Source organism: Heterodontus francisci, chromosome 17, assembly GCF_036365525.1.
Source record: "Heterodontus francisci isolate sHetFra1 chromosome 17, sHetFra1.hap1, whole genome shotgun sequence".
Taxonomy (NCBI): Eukaryota; Metazoa; Chordata; class Chondrichthyes; order Heterodontiformes; family Heterodontidae; genus Heterodontus; species Heterodontus francisci.
This window is the reverse complement of record NC_090387.1, coordinates 27,254,173-27,276,584: the sequence shown is the minus strand read 5'-3', so window position 1 is coordinate 27,276,584 and position 22,412 is coordinate 27,254,173. Positions and strand designations below refer to the sequence as shown.

Below are 22,412 nucleotides of genomic sequence, written 5' to 3'. Positions count from 1 at the left end.
GGACAGGACATAGCCGGGGATGGTGATGGCGGTGTCTGTTGAAGAGCACTGATCCAGCACTTACTTACACGGGATTCCACTTTTCACACCCTCCATCCAGAGCACCTTCCATCCACACAGAGCCTCTGTTTCCCAACGACAATTCAATCCATCCCAACGTGCCGCCATCAATACCCTGATACATAAGACTAGTTTCTATGAGCCATCAAGAGTTTATTAAAATCTGAGTATATCGCATCTATTTTCTTAACTTTATGTACATCTTTTGTTACTTATTAAAAAGTGTTATTAAATTACTCTGGCATAACTATCCTTTTTTAAATCTATACATGACTGTTACAATCTTTTTTGCATCTTTCTAAGTACCTATGTCACAACCTCATCTTTGATAACTGATTCTAGAATTTGCCTTCTTAGTGATCTAAACTGATTGTTTGTAGTTACCTATATCATCTCCAGATCCCTTTATAAATAACCGCACACCTTTGCTGCACTCCAGTTCTTCACTACTACCCCCTTAATGCGTGACAGTATTGATGGAGGAAAAAAATGAATGTAAGGATGAGAGAAGGAAAAGAGTCAGAGGTGAGTTTTTAAGAGATGAACATAAGAACATAAGAAATAGGAGCAGGAGTTGGCCATTTGGCCCCTCAAGCCTGCCCAGCCACTAAATAAGATCATGGCTCATCTGCCCCAGACCTCAACTCCTCTTTCTTGCCAGCTCCTCATAGCCCTCAACTCCCCGATCAAAGGCATATGGAATCCTTTCCTTTATTAGCCGAGGTATAGAATATATGAGGATCAAATTAAATAGATCTTGGAGATTGGGTGTAGATTTTAGGTGTGTGTACAGTTGACTGGCAGAGAATGCTGGTCAGATACCTGAATCTCCCGACAGGAGACACAGTCCATAAGCCTCATTAAAAGAAAAGAAAGAAAGGCTTGCATTTCGATAGCGTCTTTCATGACCTCGGCATCCCATAGCGCTTTACAGACAATCAAGTACTTTTCAAGTATAGTCACTCTTCTAATGTAAGAAAATGTAGCAGTCATTTTGGGCAAAACAAGATCATAGAATAATAGAAAGTTTATGGCACAGAAAGAGGCCACTTGGCCCATTGTGTCTGTGCTGGCCGGAAAACGATCCACCTATTCTCATCCCACCTTCCAGCATTTGATCCGTAGCCCTGCAACTGATGGCACTTGAGGTGCATATCCAGATTCCTTTTGAATGGGTTGAAGGTTTCTGCCTCAACTACCCTTTCAGGCAGTGGGTTCCAGACCCTCACCATCCTCCGAGTGACAAAGATTTTCCTCATCTCCCCTCTAATTTTTCTACCAATCACTTTAAATCTATGCCCTCTCGTCACTGACCACTCTGCTAAGGTGAATAGACCCTTCACCTCCACTCTATCCAGGCCCCTCAAAATTTTGTACATTTCAGTCAGATCAGCCTTCTCTGTTCCAAGGGGAACAACCCCAGCCTATCCAATCTTTCCTCATAGCTGCATTTTTCCAGTCCTGGCAACATCCTCATAAATCTCCTCTGCACCCCATCTAGTGCAATTACATCCTTTCTGTAATGAGGTGACCAGAACGGCAAACAGTACTCAAGTTGTGGCCTAATCAATGAATTATACAGTTCCAGAGTAACCTCCCTGCTCTTATATATACTTCAGCTAATAAAGGAAAGGATTCCATAAGCCTTCTTAACCACCTTATCGACCTGTCCTGCTACCTTCAGGGATCTATGAACATTCACTCCAAGGTCCCTCACTTCCTCTACACTTCTCAGTATTTTCCCATTAATCGTGTAATCCTTTGCCTTGTTTGACCTCCCCAAATGCATCATCTCACACTTCTCCAGGTTGAATTCCATTTGCCACTTTTCTGCCCATCTGACCAGATCATCAATATCTTCCTGCAGCCTACAGCTATCCTCCTCGTTATCTCCCACAGGGCCAATCTTTGTGTCATGTGCAAACTTCTTAATCATGCCCCCTACATTTACTTCCAAATCGTTAACATACACCACAAAAAGCACAAAGATGTACCCCAAACAGCAATGTGATACTCCATATAATCTGATTTAATGATGTTGATTAAGGGATAAATATTTGCCAGGACACCGGGGATAACTTCCCGGCTCTTCTTCGAAAAAGTGCCAGTCGAGAGAGCAGGTCCCATCTGAAAGACAGCACCATTGATAGTGCAGCACTCCCTCAGTACTGCACTAGAGTGGCACCCAGATTCTTGTGCTTAAGTCTCTCAAATAGAACTTGAATCCACAACCTTCTGACTCAGAAGCAAGAGAGCTATCAACAAAGCCATAGCTGACATCATAGCATGGGTGGAAAATGAGTGATCTGGGTCAGCCAACTGGCCTATGGGCTGGAAGAAGGGTTGGGCGGGGGCCTCAGTTATGTTGCCAGTGCATGTTTTTGGCCAATGCAGCAGGGACTGCTCTGGACTGCCAGCTGATTCTGCGCAGAGTGTGTACAATGCATACTGTGCTTAGTAGTGTCCTAAAATGGCAACTGTGGTGCTATGTACATCTGTGGACCCCAATTTGCATATTGACAAGTCCTTCCCTGTCTGAGCTAGGCAGGCTCTCCAGCCATCCAGCAGAATGCCCTACCAAGTGGACCAAGTGTCTGTGGGGGAACACTTGGGTAAGAGTGATCATTGTATCATCAGGTTCAGACTCCATAATGCAGAGAAGCAAGGAACGATATAAGGTAGAACGGTTAGATTGGAAGACGACTTATTTTAATGCGAGGAGAAGGGATCTAGCCAGGATAAAATGGAACCAAAGACTGACCGGCAAAACTGTAACAGAACATTGGGTTATATTTAAGGAAGAGATGCTTCAGGTACAGGCTAGGTACATTGTAGCAAGGGCAGAATATAGGGGAACCAAAAACAGGGCTCCTTGGATGACAAGGGAGATAGAGATACACTAAGTTAAGAGGGGAGGTGAAGAGAAAAATAAGACTGGCAAGGAGAGAATATGAAAATAGAATGGCAGTCAACATAAAAGGGGACCCAAAAATCTTCTACCAGTGTGTAAATAGTAAGCAGGTAGTAAGAGGTGGAGTGCAGCCTATTAGGGACAAAGAGGGTAATATGAAAGGGCCTGTTTCAGTGCTGTATCTCTAAATAAATAAATAAATAAATATGCTTTAGGGAACAAGGCAAGGTTAAAACACTTAACGAATATTTTGTATCGGTGTTTTCTCAGGAAGAGGAATCTGACAAAATAATGGTATAAACAGAGAGAGTAGGGGCAATGGACAGGGTAAAAATTGAAAGTGAGGAGGTACTGAAAAGGTTATCAATGTTTAACGTAGATAAGTCACCTGGTTCAGATGGCTTGCATCTCAGGTTGCTAAAGGAGTTAGGAGTGGAGATAACAGAAGGGCTTGCCATAATCTTCCAATCTTCCTTTGATATGGGGAGGTGCCAGAGGATTGGAGAGTGGCAAATGTGACACCCTTATTCAAGAAAGGGTGTAAAGACTGTCTTAGCAACTACAGACCAGCTAGTTGAACATCAGTGGTGGGTAAGGTTTTATAAACAATAATCAGAGAAAAAAGATCAACAGGTACTTGAAGAGGTTTGAGTTAATTAGGGATAGCCAGCATGGATTTGTAAAATGCAGATCATGCTTGGCTAATCTAATTGAGTTTTTTGATGAAGTAACGGAGAAGATTGATGAAGGGAATGCGATGGATGTTGTCTATGTGGATTTTAAGAAAGCACTCGATGAAGTACCACATAAAAAGGCTGGAGAACAAAATTGAGGTTCATGAAATAGGATGGTCAGTGTCCAATTGGATAAAAAATTGTCTGAAGGACAGAGACCAGCGAGTTGTTGTAATTGCTTGTTTTTCAGTCTGGAGGATGGTAGACAGTGGTGTTCCCCAAGGGTCAGTGCTGGGACCCTGGTTTTTTTGCACTATATAAATAACTTGGCTCCTGAATATGGAGTAGAATTTCAAAATTTGCTGATGATATCAAACTTCGAGGAGTTGTAAACAGTGAGGATGATACGAATCACCTGCAAGAGGACATAGATAGAAGAGCAGAATAGGCAGAGAGGTGGCAGACGAAATTTCATTCAGATAAAGGTGAGGTGATGCATTTTGGCTGAAGGAATAGGGTGAGGCAATATAAACTTAATGGCACAGTTCTAAAGAGTGTGCAGGAACAGCGGGACCTGGAAGTGCATGTGCAACGATCTTTGAAGGTGGCAGGACATATTGAGAGAGTGGTTGGCAAAGCATATGGGATCTTGGGCCACATAAATAGAGGCATAGGGCTGGATCTTGTTCTCCCCCAGTCATCGAGTTCTGTGGCAGAGAGGGCCTGAAGATGGCTCCGGATGAGGCCCGCCATAGATTTCGATGTCGTAAGGGCCTGGCTCGGCCCAATCCTCCCGGCGGCAGCGAGGCTTGGTGGTGGCTGCCCTGTTGCTGGGTGATGGGACCACAATTGAATCAATAAAATAAATGAATTAACATACACTTACCTGCGATCTTGAGGGCCAGCCGCGATCTTTGGCGCGGTGGCCGGCACTCCCGTGTCTTAAAATCCCTGTCCGAGGAAAGGCGGCGCTACACTGGTGGCGAGAGTGGAGGGAGAAAAGATTTTTAGTGCGGGGGTTGGAGAACAGGGTCAAAAACACGTAATGGGTGTAGGGGATAGTGGGAAGGGTTGAACAGTAAATTTTGTGCAGTTTGGTGGGGGGTGGGGGGATAAAGGCAAGATGATAAAGGGAGAAGGTGGGAAAGGGGCAAAATAAATTTATTTATTTAATTTTAGGGAATCTGTCTTTAAAAATTTAAATTAGGCAGCAGGGCTGGCAGCCCTTTCAAAATGGCACCAACATCTGCGCACAAGCGCCTGACACCATTGCTGGGAATGGACAGCCCGCCCCCTCCACGAGATTGGGGGCGGGGGGGATTGGCAGCCCACCCCGGCTATTTAAATGAGCCGCCGCGCTTAAGATCTTGGTGCCTCATTGACACGCATCCCACACGGGCAGGCCACCATTTTTTGTGACCGTCGCTGAGATCAGCAGTGGGATTTTAAAATCCAGCCCACAGAGTGCAAAAGCACTTTTGCTGAACTTTTATAAAGCTTTAATTAGTCCCCAACTAGAGTATTGCATTCAGTTCTGGTCACCACACTTTAGGAAAGATGTGAGGGTCCTTGAGAGGGTGCAGAGGAGATTTACCAGAATGGTTCCAGGGATGGGGGATTTTAGTTATAAAGTTAAGTTGGAAAAGCTGGGTTTGTTCTCCTTAGAACAAAGGAGATTACGGGGAGATTTAATAGAAAATGCACAAGATTATGACAGGTTTAGTTAAGTTAGACCAGGAAAAACTATTCCCATTAACTGATGGTACAAGGACTAGAGGGAATATGAGGAAGAACTGTTTTACACAGCAAACCTGGAACTCACTGCCCATGAGGGTGGTGGAAGCAGAGACAATCAATGATTTCAAAAGGAAATTGGATGGGTACATGAAGGAAATAAACTTACAGGGCTACGGGGATTGAGCGAGGGAGTGGGACCAACTGGATTGCTCTGCGGAAAGCTGGCATGGACTCGATAGGCTGAATGTCCTCCTTCTATACTGTAAATGACACTATGACCAAAGTTGGGATTGGCTGGTTCTGGAACGGGAATGGGGCACTAATGCTTTTTTGCATCATTTTAAATGCACCATCATCCTGCTTCCACCCAGCAGTGCCAGTGAAAACCTATTTTCCAGCTGTAGGTTGGAAGGGAAATATTTAATGATGGAGTGGGCAGGGGATCTCTAGACCTCCCCCCCGCACCCCCCCCCCCCCCCCACCCTTTCCCTCTCCTCTCTTCCTCCCTCACCATCTCCCTCTCGACTGCCTTCTCTTTTCTCCCTCCTTACTTCAATTACCTTGTTGTCCCTAAAGCTTCTTGATCTAAAAGGTGTCTTGATCTTGACTTCCCATGTTCAACACCAGGAAGATCAACTAATTTTATTTAAGCAGCAAGAATCTCAGGGAGCAAAGCGATACACCCTGGGCTGTAATTATTTACAGTAGGGTGCATTTACACTAGAACTGAAGCATTCGTGTGAAGTAATTTTGGCTTTGTGCTGATGTTAAAGTTGTATAGTGTAAATCAGGCGTTAAGGCTAGAACTGACTCTGATGAGTTGAACAGCATTGTCCTTGTGATATAAAATGGTGGTGGTTAAATGAGTGTCTCCAACCTTAGGATATAGAATATTACAAGATGCACTGCAGCAACTCACCAAGGCTACTCAGGCAACACCTTCCAAATCCACAACCTCTACCACCTAGAAGGACAAGGGCAGCAGATGTGTGGGAACACCATCACCTGCAAGTTCCCCTCCAAGCCACACACCATCCTGACTTGGAACTATATCGCCATTCCTTCACTGTCACTGGGTTAAAACCCTGGATCTCCCTTCCTAATAGCACTGTGGGTGTACCTACCCCACGTGGACGGCAGCGGTTTAAGAAGGTAGCTTACCACCTTCTCATGGGCAATTAGGGATGGGCAATAAATGCTGGCCTGGCCAGCGATGCCCACATCCCATGAAACAAATTTTAAAAATGTTTTCTAAAATTAGCACTGATAATTTTTCAGCTGGAAATGCAACTTGCAACTGAGTCACATTATTATTTGCTACATTATTATCTCTCTGTGCCTTGTGAAGGTGTATGCTGGCCATTGTGGGACATTTGTACACGAAACAATCAAATTGATACCGTTCACCAGGATCTGACCATCAATCCGTCCTGCCTACCTCCACCCAATTCTTTCATTTCAATCAGACTAACTGTAAGTTATCCTGGCACAATGAACAGTACAGCAGAGAAATGTCTGATCTTCACCAAGAAGAGCAAAAAGGGCATGAATATCAGGTATGGGAATACATTTGGATTGAAGATTACTCTGTGCAGGATGGTTAATTCATGAGCTAGGTCATTTTTATATGCTGTTCCAGTACAAATGATAGCAGAGCTCCAATTATATATGTGTCTGCAGGCCATATTCAATAATAGTATCACATGCTTAATATAGTAGACTTTCGATAAATATATATCTGGTCTAATCATAGTTCCAGACATAGATTCCCAACATATTGCTATTGTGTAGTTGTTCTGAACCCAGCGATAATATTTCCTTACAGATTTATGTCTTTATTACCTTTCAACATTCTCTGCACTTGTCACCATTGAAATTCCAGCCTCCTACTAGATGGTCATTATTTGGAATGTGCCTCATCCAGAATCATAGACTTTAGAGGCTCCCAGTTCTAGACTGCATCTTATTATCGTCACCAGCACTTAGACGACCAGTTTGGTTTAGAGTTGAATTCATACTGAAATATTAATGAACATCATTAGACTTGTGTACTTGATGGTTTATAGTTTCCCATTGAAATCATCAAAGTGTTTTCTAGTCAAAAAGCATTTTCTCTATATTTTGTCCTGGATTGATGATGATAATGATGAGCACAGGCATAAGCAACAAAGTTAAGGTAATCTGAATAGAATGGGGATAGTGACACCACACCAGAGATTGTGATATTTTAGAATCCGCTCTTGGCTAAATTTTCAAATAAAGTAATTTTGTCCTCTGACATTATAAGGATTTGTCATCTCAGAAGATAGTGCAGGGTGCATGCTATACTACGGATGGGACCACAATCAGATTTGATTTGCCTTTCGGCCAGCCAAAAGTCAGATACAGAAATCTGAAGCCCATTCAAACAAGTATAGCCTCACTTGTCTATAAGGGAAGAGATAACCACCCCAACAACACTAAGAAATAGACACATCCACTGTCAGCTAACTCTGAAACAGACTCTTCTCCAAGAAACTCAGAGGTCTCTTCACTACCACTGGAAAACTAATGGAGCAATCCTTCACTATATCCAGGGAATTCTGAAACATCTCCAATTTTCCACACCTTCCCAAACTCCAGAAGAACTCAAATCTCAAATGGAAAATGTATAAGAATATATTTTAAAATGCACTCGCTCCTGCTTATAGTCTCATCAATCAAGGCATCACTGACCTTATCCCCAAATCTTTTGGCATCTAAAATGATGTGGGACCTGCATAGATGGAACAAACTGCTATAATGTTTCTTTACAGATGTACGTTATATAGTTTTTAAAGGGGCAGACACAATCTAATTGGGCTAAGAATGGATTTTTATCTGAATTTTATCTCGATATGTATGTTCAGTATTCATTGTAGACAATGAAGAAATTGGGTAGGAATGCTTTGTTGCTGAACTAAGCTAGGCAACTCTGGTTGAGTGACTCGGTTCAGGAAAATCTCTTTTGGTGACTCCAGCAGACACAACAAAGTGTGTAACAGCAGCTGAGCAATGAAATCTCGTCTGGTGACTTATTAACAATGAAAAATGTATAATCTAAGTATGACTTCTCATTCATTAGGAAACTGCATTCGATATCCCCAAAATGTAAAAATAATTAATTGCCTAAATGTAGTAGTTATTAAGTTGAAGATGAAACTTGAGTTACCTTGTGCTATATTTTAGATGCAAGAACAACTGCAATCCAGTTGATCCTTCAGAAAATGTTACATTGACTATTGATTGTCAGGACTGCAAGAATTCAGTCAAATATAATTGGTATAGAATGAATCCTTCAAAGAGACAGGTAAAGGAAAAAAAATCAGATTACTTAATTTATTAAAATATTGGCATAAAGAGATCACTTTTAAACATCCCAATTTATTTTACTTTACTTTGGGCAATATAGTAATATATATATTTTCTACTTTAGATCAACCTGCCTTCTGCTTGTAATATCAAACAGCAACACATTGCTCAGGAATCACTGATATTAATGAAGGAAAACACAAATGTGTTGATCTTGGGAAATGAGGAACTAGATAAGTTTGCCCCAGTATTAAAAGTGAGGGCAGTAGGTAAGTCAGATGGATTTCTTGAACAACCAGCCCTGCCTTTGGAAAATGTTGAGATTAATGATTATTTGATTCATAGCAAACAGTTAAAAAATGAATCAGCCAAAGACCTACAAAACTTCTTCAAGGTGGCTCCTGGGCAGTTAGTTCCCTTGGGATCTCCTCACTGTGCACATCTATCCACTGGCCATCCACTGCAATCCTTTGCCCTTTCTGTCCCCGTCTCCTCTCTTCCACTGTTTAAGTTCCATTGACTGTAATAGTGGATGCATTTTAGTTCAAATGACAAGTTGACTGCTAATTTAAACCGTCTCTGACTGCTAGTTTAAACCCTCACTCCTGGCCATGCCTGCTCTTTATTTGTGAGCTCTGGACCTTCTCTCAAATTTGGCTTCCAAATTCCTAGACTTCTCTAGATATCAAGACTACACTTCTGCGTTGGACTACACTGTAAAATTCAGCTGCTGTCTCTGATCTGCTGCTGTGTGAGTTATATTTTTAAATGGCTTTGAACAGCATACAGCCTTTTCCCCAACCTTGCCCTAGAACCCTTCTAGATATCACACTCCTTGCATTCCGGCTTCTTGAGCATCCTAGATTTTAATTGCTTCACCATTGGTGGCTGTGCCTTCGGCTGCCTAGGCCCTAAACACTGGAATTCCCTCCATAAACCTCTCCACTGCTCTTTCTTCCTCGAAGATGCTCCTTAAAATTAACTCTTTGACCAAACTTTTGGCCATCTGTGCTAATATCACCTTTTGTCAAAATCTGGTCAAAAGTTTGTTTATTGTGCTCCTGTGAAGTAGTTTGGGACATTTTATTACATTAAAGGTGTTTTTATATATATATATACATCCATACACACACAAGTTGTTGTTGTACATTATAGGCCAGTTGTGTTGACGACCCAACTGAGAAAATATTTCTCTAATTCAGTTCTAAATGGCTTAGAACTGGTGTTAATCCCACCTGAATGGTCAAGTGGAAATAGCATTAAATTCTCTGGCCGAAGCTAATTTGAATAATTACTCACAACTCCAAGGTCTGGATTTGCAGGAGACAAAGATGGAGAGCTGTACTATTACAACAGACTAAAGGGCTGCCATGTACCAAGACAGTAATGGTCAGCTGTCACCTGAAATTTGGCTACAATCTCTTTATAGAAAAGCTACACTGCTGATTGATGGGAATAGTACTGTGGAGTGGCACAGAGGTGATCCTTCCTTGCACACACCCCATGCAGTGCTGCTGTGACTTTAGCAGACATAAAACAGGAGTAAGTGACAGGCTTGCTTGCTCGCTCATGTCAATCAGACTTATGTCTGCACCTAGGGTTCCTTTCCCTTCATTTGTTCCTGCCACATTTTGATGTCCTGTCCCTTCAGCTTTGACAAAGGTTGCTGATGGGTTGAGTTGCCTTTTAAGGCTCTCCAAAAAGCTTGCTGAGTATTTGTCTCCTCCTGGGCACTCTCCTTTAATCATCCCCATCACTTTAAATTTAATCGGCGTGCAATTTTTTTGCCATCACTCGTGTCTTCTTCAAATGTTAATTATAATTACCTGAGGTAGAAAATGTATAGTTATTAAATCTCCTTTTAGCTAATCCATTTAGACCCCAAGAGCAGTGAAAAAGACTGATGGAAGCCCCAACAAATGTTTCTGATTTTGTGAAGTTTTCTACTTTTTTGGCGTATTACATGATGATTCTGTTTCCCCAACAGGGATAGATCCTGTATTTGTTCTAGTTGTAAAATGTGGATCATGTGCACTGGCTGTATGCAATGGCATGCTTTGTATGACTGGTCAAAGGAGGGCTATGTTGCTGAGGTGCCCAGTCAAAAACAAGTGTACCTGAGTTTTATCAATTGACACTGATTTTTCTGGGTTTGGTTCTTGGGAGTCTGGTCACAGATTGAGAGGTATTGCTCGAAAGACATGCAGAAAAAATACTTCTGAAGGTTGAGGCACATAATTACTTTTCTGTTACCATTAGAACCTACTGCAGGAGTGGGATAAAATTGTATACTTGTTACCTTGTGTTTTTTTATTTTAGGGATAAGTGATAATGGTGATTATAAATACAAAGATTACATTGTTAGCATGATGCCTCCACTACCAGTGCCATCCTGCAATGTTTCTCCCAAAGAAGGATCAACAGTCTCAACAAAATTCAGCATCAAATGCACTGTCAACTGCAGCTTGAACTCATCCTGCAGTTCTTCAGGTCTTACATACTGTTTCTTTGTAAAACAAGGTAATACCTTTTTGTTTCATTCTAAAAATAGAGTATTGTTGTATTTAAGTCATGTCTTTGGGTGTTTAAATTTATTTGGACTTTGAAGCACCTGGAGTGAAGATTGCAATTCAAAGTCCATAGAATTGCATAGAAAATACAGCACAGAAACAGGCCATTCAGCCCAACTGGTCTGTGTCAGTGATTTTGCTCCACATAAACCTCCTCCCATCCTACTTCATCTCACCCTATCAGCATAATCCTTCTAGTCCTTTCTCCCTCATGTACTTATCGAGCTTCCCCTTAAATGCATTTCTGCTATTTGCCAAAACTACTTCATATGGTAGTCAGTTCCACACTCTCACCACTCTCCGGACTAAAGAATGAGTCTGTCAGTATACATGAAGGTTACAAAAGTGTCTCCTAACTGTCAGAAAGCCACCAAGCCACTAAGAATATTGCTGAAAGATGAGATGTGTTGCCAATCTACCAGGAACTATTGTCCCCCAAGGTTTTAATAAAATCTACCAGGAACTATTGTCCCCCAAGGTTTTAATAAAATCTACCAGGAACTATTGTCCCCCATGCTTTTGTTTAATTCAAAAAAGGTGCATTCTCTGTGGCAATACCTCAACCAATTAGAGTCAACTTGCCAACCAATCAGTACCCTTTTCTCACATGGAATAAATTGTTGCTCCTTTTGAAATTTGGCATTCTTGAGTCTGTCCTGATCGGTGCAAGACGAAAAGCTTTGACAGCATGATTCTGCTTTCAGCAATACTCAAGTTCTATACTACCAAGCGACTATTGTAAGAATGTTAAAATGAATGTTTACCGTGACAAATCTATATCCAGTGCAAGAGGCAAAGTGTCAGCACTTATTGTAGTGGTATTTAATTTTTCTTCTTTGTTTTTGCAACCACAGACAGGAATATGAGGCACTTGATTGGCTGGATTTTAAGGAGCCCTCGACGTCGGGGTCCATGGCGGGGGGTCCTGAAGATGGCCCCGGATGACGCCCGCCACGGACCTCAACGCCGGCAGGGCCTGGACCAATCGTCCTGGCAGTGGTGGGGCATTTCCCACCCCCCCCTCCACCCCCCCCCCCCAGCCGCTCGGCGATGGGAGCACAATCACCATATCTAAATAAAATAAATTAATAGATTTTCTTGTACTTACCATTAATCTTGGTCTCCCGCTGCAATCTTCAGCTCAGCGGCTGGCACTCCTGTGCCTTCAGATCCCCATCCTGGGAAACGAGGCACAACACTGGTGGGGAAGGGGAGGAGGTAAGTTTCTCAGTGGGGGGGGGGGGGGTGGCGTGGGGTCATGGGTGTAGGGGATGGTGGGAAGGGTTGAAGTTTAAAGTTTGTGCAGTTTTGTGGGGGGGGTGGTGAAGGTCGAATAGTAAAGGTTAGTGTTTGGGGAGGAAGGGCAAATAATTAATTTAATTGTTATTGGGGGTGGGAGGGGGCAAAATAGATGTATTTATTAATTTAATTCAATCTTTCTTTAAATATTTAAATAAGCCGGTATGGCTAACAGCCCTTTTAATATGGCGTCAGCGCCTGCGCACAGCGAGTTAACACCATTGCCAGGGACGGACAGACCGCCCCCTCGACGTGATCGTGGAGTGGGGGGGCAACCTGCCCTGGCTAATTAAATGAGCCAACATGCTTGGAATTGTGGCAGCTCTTTGGTATGCGGCCCGCACGGGCGGGCTGCAATTTTAATCGCTTCAGCCCAATATTTTGGAAGGAAACTCTGTTTAGAAAAAAGCAATTGTAGCTCGGTATAAAAAGGAAAAAAAGGCAAACACTGGGAAAAAGTGTTGAAAACACAGAGCAAGTACATTAACATCTGTAACGAGAAAAGATGAATTCATGTTTTGTATATGGACGAAGGGTCTATATCTGAAATATTGATCTGTCTTTTCACTTACAGATGCTGATGGACCTTCTTTATATTTCCAGCAATTGCTCGTCTTTTTAAAACTAAACATAGCAAATCACAGGAGGAGCCCATTCAGATTTTCATGCCCAGTTTTCAGGAATCAATGAGACAAATGAGAGGAATTTATTGTAACGCTAATTTACTAAATGCGCTGGTGATATCATTGCCTACACATCAATAGATGATCAACCTTTAATTTTATACTATTGACAATTTGTTCACATAATTTCTTTCTGTAATATTTGATTGGAATGTCAAACATACATTGGACAATTGGATGTCTGGCTGATAATGACAACAGTCAACTTTGGTGCTGCTGGTTTGAACATCACCTTTTGAGTATTTTTTTTAAGACACTTTGGCCCCAGCATGGAAAGAGAGCATAGGTGAAGTTGGGGGGGGTGGGGGTAAAGTGTGGTTACCCAACCCAAATTTGACCAGACCCGACGACATGTGTTGGGTTCGGGTCAGGTCTCTCTTCTGGGTCCAGCATTCGGGCTCGGGTCAGGTCGGGCTGGACGTGAACAGTGCTGCCTTGGTCCGGGAAGTAATCTTGAAATGAACATTCAGGACGTCAAGGCGGGAAACGTGCAGTCGAGACTCCGCACTCTACAGTAAAGCCTGGCTACCCAACCAAACCCAACTGCATGTGTCGTGTTTGGGTCGGGTCCGGCATTTAAAAAAAATTAAAGGACTCGGGCCCGGGTCGGGTTCGGGTTGGCTGTTGTCGGGTCGGGCCTGGGTCAGCTTTTAATTTTATACCCGAGCCAGGCTTTGCGGGGGGAGGGGGGCGGGGGGAGTTGTTGAGGGGATGGGAATCCCAGAAGTAAACGTTTCCTATAGATCCTGTTGAGTTTAGCAGACAGGCCTGTCTTAAATTTTTTTCAGTAGGTTTCCAACCCAATATTTAGCCATCTTGACAGGCTGGTTGGCTGTCAGGCTGGAAAGCAGCCAGGTTGCAGATTGGAGGTAAGTCTGACATTGCAGCAGGTGGGAGAAATCGAACAGCGGGGATGTGGGGAGAGTCATTGCAAGGGGCTGGGGGGAATCGGGCATCGCATGGGTAGGGTTTGGCAGGTCATGGGGATCCCATTGCTAGGAACGAACATGGAGGATTGGTGGGCTGGGGGGAAGCATTCTTGCTCCTCCTGGCCCAGAAGCAGTGCTGTACAGACACTTACCTGAGAGACCTGGCCGTTCACATCTCCCTTCAGCTGCAGAGATTCCGAAGGCCTGAGAAACCTGGCCTGCAAGTATTAAAAATAAAACAAGATAAAATGGAGGCATGCAGCCTCCTTAAAATATTTTAGTGGCTCAATTTGCCTCCTGACAGTGGTTAGTCACCTGATCATGCCCCGTCCTCCCCGAGCCTGGCTCCATTAAAACTGAAAGGGGGCGGGTTGGAGGTGAGCCGGGGTTGGTTTGCCCATATTTTTATTATTAACTCACCTTCCACCCACTCTGGGGGGTGAAAATTCCTCCCATAAAATCTGAAAAATAAAATGGCTCTTTGACTATCACGACAGCCAGCAACAATCATATATGAATGCTGAATTATGGAGACGTTGCTGGCTGATTAACATATTTAAATTTCCATTACACTGCCAAGAGAGAAAGTTATTTTTAAAAGGATCAGCAAATTACCAAGAGTAATGATTGAAACAAGAGCAACATGACCTGTTAATAACATAAAAAACATGGAATTAGAACTTCTAAACCTGGATATTAATGATAGTTACCATTTACTGTTAGAATTTAACAACATACAAACATAGGAATTCAGAGCAGGCCCCTCGAGCCTGCTGCACCATTCAACAAGATCATGGCTGATCTGATTGTAACCTCGACTCCACATTCCCACCTACCCCCGATAACCCCCTTGCTTATCAACAATCTACCTACCTCTGCCTTAAAAATATTTAAAAACTCTGCTTCCACTGCCTTGTGAGGAAGTGAATTCCAAAGACCCACAACCCTCTGAGAAAAAATTTTTCCTCATCTCTGTCTTAAATGGGGGACCCCTTATTTTTAAATAGTGACCCCTAGTTCTAGATTCTCCCACAAGAGGAAACATCCTTTCCACTGCCACCCTGTCAAGACCCCTCAGAATCTTATATGTTTCAATCAAGTTGACTCTTACTCTTCTAAACTTCAGCAGATACCAGCCTAGCCTATCCAACCTTTCCTCATAAGACAACCTGTCCATTCCAGATATTAGTCTAGTAAACCTTCTCTGAACTGCTTCCAACGCATTTACATCCTTCCTTAAATAAGGAGATCAATACTGTACACAGAACTCCAGTGTAGTCTCACCAATGCCCTGTACAACTGAAGCATAACCTCCCTACTTCTGTATTCACTTCCCTACGCAATAAACAATAACATTCTATTAGCTTTCCTAATTACAAAAGTCTTTGCTCGAGTCGCTCTGAACAGGCTCCAGAAGCTGGCCGAGCGCGTCTACCCTGAGGCACAGTGTGGCTTTCGTGCAGAGAGATTGACTATTGACATGCTGTTCTCCCTTCGTCAGATACAGGAGAAATGCCGTGAACAACAGATGCCCCTCTACATTGCTTTCATTGATCTCACCAAAGCCTTTGACCTCGTCAGCAGACGTGGTCTCTTCAGACTACTAGAAAAGATCGGATGTCCACCAAAGCTACTAAGTATCATCACCTCATTCCATGACAATATGAAAGGCACAATTCAACATGGTGGCTCCTCATCAGAGCCCTTTCCTATCCTGAGTGGTGTGAAACAGGGCTGTGTTCTCGCACCCACACTTTTTGGGATTTTCTTCTCCCTGCTGCTTTCACATGCGTTCAAATCCTCTGAAGAAGGAATTTTCCTCCACACAAGATCAGGGGGCAGGTTGTTCAACCTTGCCCGTCTAAGAGCGAAGTCCAAAGTACGGAAAGTCCTCATCAGAGAACTCCTCTTTGCTGACGATGCTGCTTTAACATCTCACTGAAGAATGCCTGCAGAGTCTCATCGACAGGTTTGCGTCTGCCTGCAATGAATTTGGCCTAACCATCAGCCTCAAGAAAACGAACATCATGGGGCAGGATGTCAGAAATGCTCCATCCATCAATATTGGCGACCACGCTCTGGAAGTGGTTCAAGAGTTCACCTACCTAGGCTCAACTATCACCAGTAACCTGTCTCTAGATGCAGAAATCAACAAGCGCATGGGTAAGGCTTCCACTGCTATGTCCAGACTGGCCAAGAGAGTGTGGGAAAATGGCGCACTGACACGGAACACAAAAGTCCGAGTGTATCAGGCCTGTGTCCTCAGTACCTTGCTCTACGGCAGCGAGGCCTGGACAACGTATGCCAGCCAAGAGCGACGTCTCAATTCATTCCATCTTCGCTGCCTTCGGAGAATACTTGGCATCAGGTGGCAGGACTATATCTCCAACACAGAAGTCCTTGAAGCGGCCAACACCCCCAGCTTATACACACTACTGAGTCAGCGGCGCTTGAGATGGCTTGGCCATGTGAGCCGCATGGAAGATGGCAGGATCCCCAAAGACACATTGTACAGCGAGCTCGCCACTGGTATCAGACCCACCGGCTGTCCATGTCTCCGTTATAAAGACGTCTGCAAACGCGACATGAAATCGTGTGACATTGATCACAAGTCGTGGGAGTCAGTTGCCAGCATTCGCCAGAGCTGGCGGGCAGCCATAAAGACAGGGCTAAATTGTGGCGAGTCGAAGAGACTTAGTAGTTGGCAGGAAAAAAGACAGAGGCGCAAGGGGAGAGCCAACTGTGCAACAGCCCCAACAAACAAATTTCTCTGCAGCACCTGTGGAAGAGCCTGTCACTCCAGAATTGGCCTTTATAGCCACTCCAGGCGCTGCTTCACAAACCACTGACCACCTCCAGGCGCGTATCCATTGTCTCTCGAGATAAGGAGGCCCAAAAGAAATTACTTGCTGAACCTGCATACTAATCTTTTGCAATTCATGCACTAGGATACCCAGATCCCTCTACATCTCAGAGCTCTGCAATTTCTCACCATTTAGATAATATGCTTCTTCTTTATTCTTCCTGCCAAAATAGACAATTTCACATTTCCCACATTATACACCATTTGCCATATGTTTGCCCATTCACTTAACCTTGGTGGCCTCCTCATGTCCCCTTCACAACTTACTTTCCTACCTATCTTTGTGTCCTCAACAAGTATGTTTCAACTGGGGAGGTTGCTTCATTTAGTGTGTTACCTAGACAGAAGTTGACTTAATTGTAGATTCATAGGATCTTAAATGAGGAGGCTTGTGCCCACTCCACTGCTCTTTCCCCATAACCCTGTCATTTTTTTCCCCATTAAGACAGTTTTTGAAAGTTCCTATTGAATTTGCTTCCTCTATCCATTCAGACAGAGCACTCCAGATCATAATGTGCTTGGTGTCTTTTCAGATGTTCCTTTACACTGTGGATCACAGCCAATATTACCACCTACGTACCTACCACTGGGAGACTCAAAGAATGATAACCAGTTGAATATCACAGTCACTATCAGAAACAATGTGGGCTCCTTTACCAGTGTTATTGTTACAGTGACGGTATGTTGTTTACTCTGCCTTTTTACCTTGGAATCATGAATAAAATAGAAGCGACTATAAAAACACATCAGGTATGGTCAACCATAGATGCTGGAAAACAAAAAATGCTGGAAACATTCCCAGTTTTGATGAAAGGTCATCAACCTGAAACATTAACTCTGCTTCGCTCTCCACGGATGCTGCTTGACCTGCTGAGTTTTTCCAGCATTTTCTGCTTTTATATTTGAAGAAAAAAGATCGGATTTGATGTGCTGATTGCAATTCATCCCTTGTTTCTTTTGGAGTAGTTGCTCATTATCAGAATTTTCTCGCTGTATTGGGTTTTTGTCATATCATGGATTTTGGTATGAACTCACCATTTATATTTTCATTTCCAGTAATTCTATTGCATATGAGTCACAAACCCAATTTGAAATGAGCGAGTAGTTAATCCTCGGGGTTAGTTGGTATTTATCCCAGTGTTGAGAGAGGCTAGTGACGGGATTTGTGAGGCATTTAAAAAAAATTCATTCATGGAATGTGGGCATCGCTGGCTAGGCCAGCATTTATTGCCCATCCCTACTTGCCCTTGAAGGTGGTGGTGAGCTGCCTTCTTGAACCGCTGCAGTCCATGTGAGGTAGGTACACCCACAGTGAAGGGAGTTCCAGGATTTTGATCCAGCGACAGTGAAGAAATGGCAATATAGTTCCAAGTCAGGATGGCGTGTGACTTGGAGGGGAACTTGCAGGTGGTGGTGTTCCCATGCCTTTGCTGTCCTTGTCCTTCCAGTTGGTAGAGGTCATGGGTTTGGAAGGTGCTGTCGAAGGAGCCTTGGTGCGTTGCTGCAGTGCATCTTCTAGAGGGTACACACTGCTGCCACTGTGCGTCGATGGTGGGGGAAATGAATGTTTGTGGATGGGATTGACAATTATTGTTATCATTACTTTTAGTTTAGTCGTGGTCAAGAACAGGGAAATGGTTGTGACTTTTCCACCAGCCCAACCTAGTGGGTAGAGGTGCTGGGTCCAAAAAGGCTCAGGAGGTTAGTTTTTTAACTTTCCTATGGAGCACAATCGGAATGTTTATGCTAGATGCTGTTTCTCACTGGTTTTGGGTGGGAAACTGGCCGCAGGGCATGCAGATGAGGCCTGAGAGTTAAAATTTCCCAGACTTGATTCTGCCGATTTTGTCACCTCGGCTGTCACCTTATCACCCTGGGTTAAATCTGGGGCTTTAGATGGTGTGAGTACAAGTTCATCTGGAAGGATGTCCTAAGATGGGCTGAATGACCACCTTCATCCATAAGCGTCATAGGAGTTTTTTTAATTCATTCCCGAACTATCGCTGGCAATTCTGACATTTGTTACTCATCGCTAGTTGCCCTGGTTTGATACAACGGTCTGGCTTACTTTGGAGAGCTGTTAAAAGTTAACCATATTGGTGTGAGGCTGGAATTACATATAGACCAGAATGGGTAAGGACGGTTGGTTTCCTTCCTTAAAGGAACCAGTTGGATTTTTATGACAATCTGCCACGTCATGGTCACTTTTACTGACACCAGTCTTCTAATGTCAGATTTTTTAAAAACTGAATTCAAATTTCCAAACTGCCATGCTGGGATTTGAACTTCTGTTCAATTGTTGCAATTGAAATTGGCTAATTCCTTCATGTCAATTTGGTGTGCGTTCCTAACCAGTAAACGTTGTCATGCGCTGACAGCAGGTTTGAGTCATCGAAGAAACAATTATTTAAAAAGGGACAAGCTGCACGAACAGTAACCTTGTTCCATTTACTTTTTCTCTATTCTACCTGCAGGTTCATGAGTTTTCAAACACTGGTAATGACAAGGATCTAGCAACACTCTTATCAGAAAATTTAGAAGATATATCAGGTGTACCAACAAACAGTTCTTTACTAATCCAACTATTTGAATCAGTCTCTTCTGTACTGAATCAGGAGGTCAGGGCAGGAGTCACAAGCAAACTGGCTCTAGATGACAAGAAACAGGTAACATTTTTAAAAATATGGCTATTAAACAAATGACTAAAGCACCAAAGGAGACCTCCTTTGTTATCTCTTGCCCCACCCCGCTTTACTTGCTTATAACCTTTTACATTTCTAATATTTACCTGTTCTGAAGAAGGGTCACTGACCTGAAACGTTAACTCTGCTTCTCTCTCCACAGATACTGCCAGACCTGTTGAGTATTTCCAGCATTTCTTGTTTTTATTTCAGATTTCCAGCATCCGCAGTATTTTGCTTTTATAATAACATTGAAATGCTGGAAGATCAGTTAGTTATCTGTTTTGATCGTCTGATATCAATATCCCTGTGATATTGCTAATGACATCCATGAAAATTAGGTTTGAATTTATTCATATATACATGATGCTTTAATGTACATATCATTTTTGAGCGTTGGGTCGCCTAACTAACTTGTGGCTACCAGTTTCCTTAATTATTGTTCCTGAGGCTGTATATTGTATAATAACCACAGTTCCTCCCATTGATCATATAATAAAGGGAAAAAAGTAAAAATCTCAAGTTGCTTTCTTAAACAGAGTTTAACTCTAATCCATGTCACTTGAATTAACTCCGTTCAACCATCCTAGTTCAAGTGAATGCAGACATCAGTTCAAATTTGAGTAATTTCCTAATAGAAATATGTGTTCATTGTGCAAAGAAGTATTCACTGAACAGTAATGCAATTATTCCTGTTTCCTGCTGCCAAAAAAACATCCCCAAGCTGAGGGAAACAATGCTTTTGAACTTGTCTGCTGTGGATGTCTCATCACTGCACAAGGCTGTAGAAGTTTCAGAAGTTTTAAAACAGCTGACCCACAGATCTGATGAACTTACCTCTATATCACAGGTACCTACAGTAATGCTCAATTACTATTCTAATCTCTTCCCCTCCCCCACCCAAATTTCTCCAATGATTCCCCAATAAAAGTTCTGTTGCCTTCTGTCTGGAAGTTTCTGCACTGGACATACAATTCAGTAACAAGAAGGTAGAGGTTAAAAAAAAATCTATCTCAAAGTATTCATCTTCAAAGTGATATTAACCTTCAATTATTAACACTTTTTCTTGATTGAAAACAAAATTGACAAGCAAGATGAAGTAAAGAGGGGAAATGTGCTTAAATTATTTGTCTGCTCCATTATGTCAAGGCTGTATATTGCACTATGTGAATCTCTTTCCTATCTGCTGTTCAGTTGGAAGCCAGTTCAACCCTTCTGAATATGGGTGAAACGTTGCTGACTCTCGGTGTTGTGGATGATGAAGACCCTGAGAAAAGAACCATTGCAGCAAATACCCTCTTTAATGTGGTTAACAATGTTCTGGAAGCTTCAGTAGAAAATGATGCACAGGACGATTTGGCCACAGACACAGTAAATATAACTCAATTTACAATGGAATGAACTCAGACTTTTCACAATTACATCATAACACTATTAAAAGTTAAAGGAACTGTGCTGGTCAACATTTTAAAGATACATTTTTACCTTTCAGCAAAGAGTGATATCAGAGAAGTTATTGGACACAATAGACCTTTTGCAGGCTGTGGTGTTAAATGAAGCAATAGCAGATGAGGAACCTGTTTTAATGATGATGCCCTCAGTTAGCATGTACCTACAGAGGTAAATAGAAAACTTATACCATCTTTTGTATGATTAATTAGTCCAAGAAGTTAATAAAATACTGCACCGATGGGCATCATTCTATCAGATTGACTGATGACATCTAAAGCTATATTTACCGTCAGATATTTGTAGAAAGGATGTGTGGATGTTGGGGAACAGAATTCTTTTGACTTCCAAGGTATCCAGTCAGGTTTTCCCAGGTCGATTGTATCATAGCCAGATGCAGAGTAAAGAACCCTCAACTCTGCCCCCATTTTGCCACTTGGTGCCCATTTTCCGGGCAGGAACCATCCTACTCAGCTCCCAAAACGGTGGCCAGGAAATGTGCGCACATTTCTGGCTGGAAGTGCACTATCCACCATATTGGGAAAGGAGTTTGCATTGGCAGTAGGAGCGAATAGCAGCAATAGTTAAAGGGGGAAATATTTTTTTAAATGAAGGCCCTATGCCACCCAGTGCTTCATTCACTGCAAAATGAATTGGCACTGCACAAGATGGCATTTACCGGCAGGAAGGCCCTCTCCTACTTAACTGGATATGGAGTGCTTCTCCCAACCCCAAAAGATGACAGGCCAGTTCCCAGCATCCCCAATCCTGGGCACATCCGCTGACCACCCCCTCACACCCCCACCCCACCCATTGGCCACTGCTACCTCCCCTACTGGCATACCATAGAGGCAGTACCTATCATCAACAGGAAACACAGTAACAACTCACCAAGACTTTTTCACCAGCTCATCCCAAACCCATGATCTCCACCAACTCGAAAGACAAGGGAGCAGGTATGTGGGAACATGATTGCCCCAAGGTTCCCCTGCAATTACGCACCATCCTGACTTGGACCCACTGCGGCCACAGAATGCCAGTGATGGAGTGTGTGGATGTTTATCCAAATTTTAGTGTCAACTTTTGTTTGCTAACGCTCCTGCAAAGCACCTTGGGACATTTTACTACGTTAAAGGCACTTCATAGATACAAGCTTTTGTTGTTGAAAAGATAATACATTTGCATTAAATATGAGACATACCAGCTCTAGATCACATTCCTACCAT

General features: G+C 42.9%; 1 protein-coding gene across 1 annotated transcript in view; it reads left to right on the top strand.

Moving 5' to 3' along the window:
- LOC137378579 (polycystin-1-like protein 2) overlaps positions 1-22,412 on the top strand; it is a 175,634-nt gene that overhangs the window by 44,426 nt on the left and 108,796 nt on the right. The window contains exons 12-19 of the mRNA XM_068048884.1: positions 2,108-2,225; positions 8,590-8,710; positions 8,837-8,981; positions 11,032-11,232; positions 17,590-17,735; positions 19,531-19,722; positions 20,932-21,108; positions 21,230-21,357. Coding sequence (XP_067904985.1) covers positions 2,108-2,225; positions 8,590-8,710; positions 8,837-8,981; positions 11,032-11,232; positions 17,590-17,735; positions 19,531-19,722; positions 20,932-21,108; positions 21,230-21,357 — 1,228 coding nt within the window. The remainder of the gene's footprint in view (positions 1-2,107; positions 2,226-8,589; positions 8,711-8,836; positions 8,982-11,031; positions 11,233-17,589; positions 17,736-19,530; positions 19,723-20,931; positions 21,109-21,229; positions 21,358-22,412) is intronic.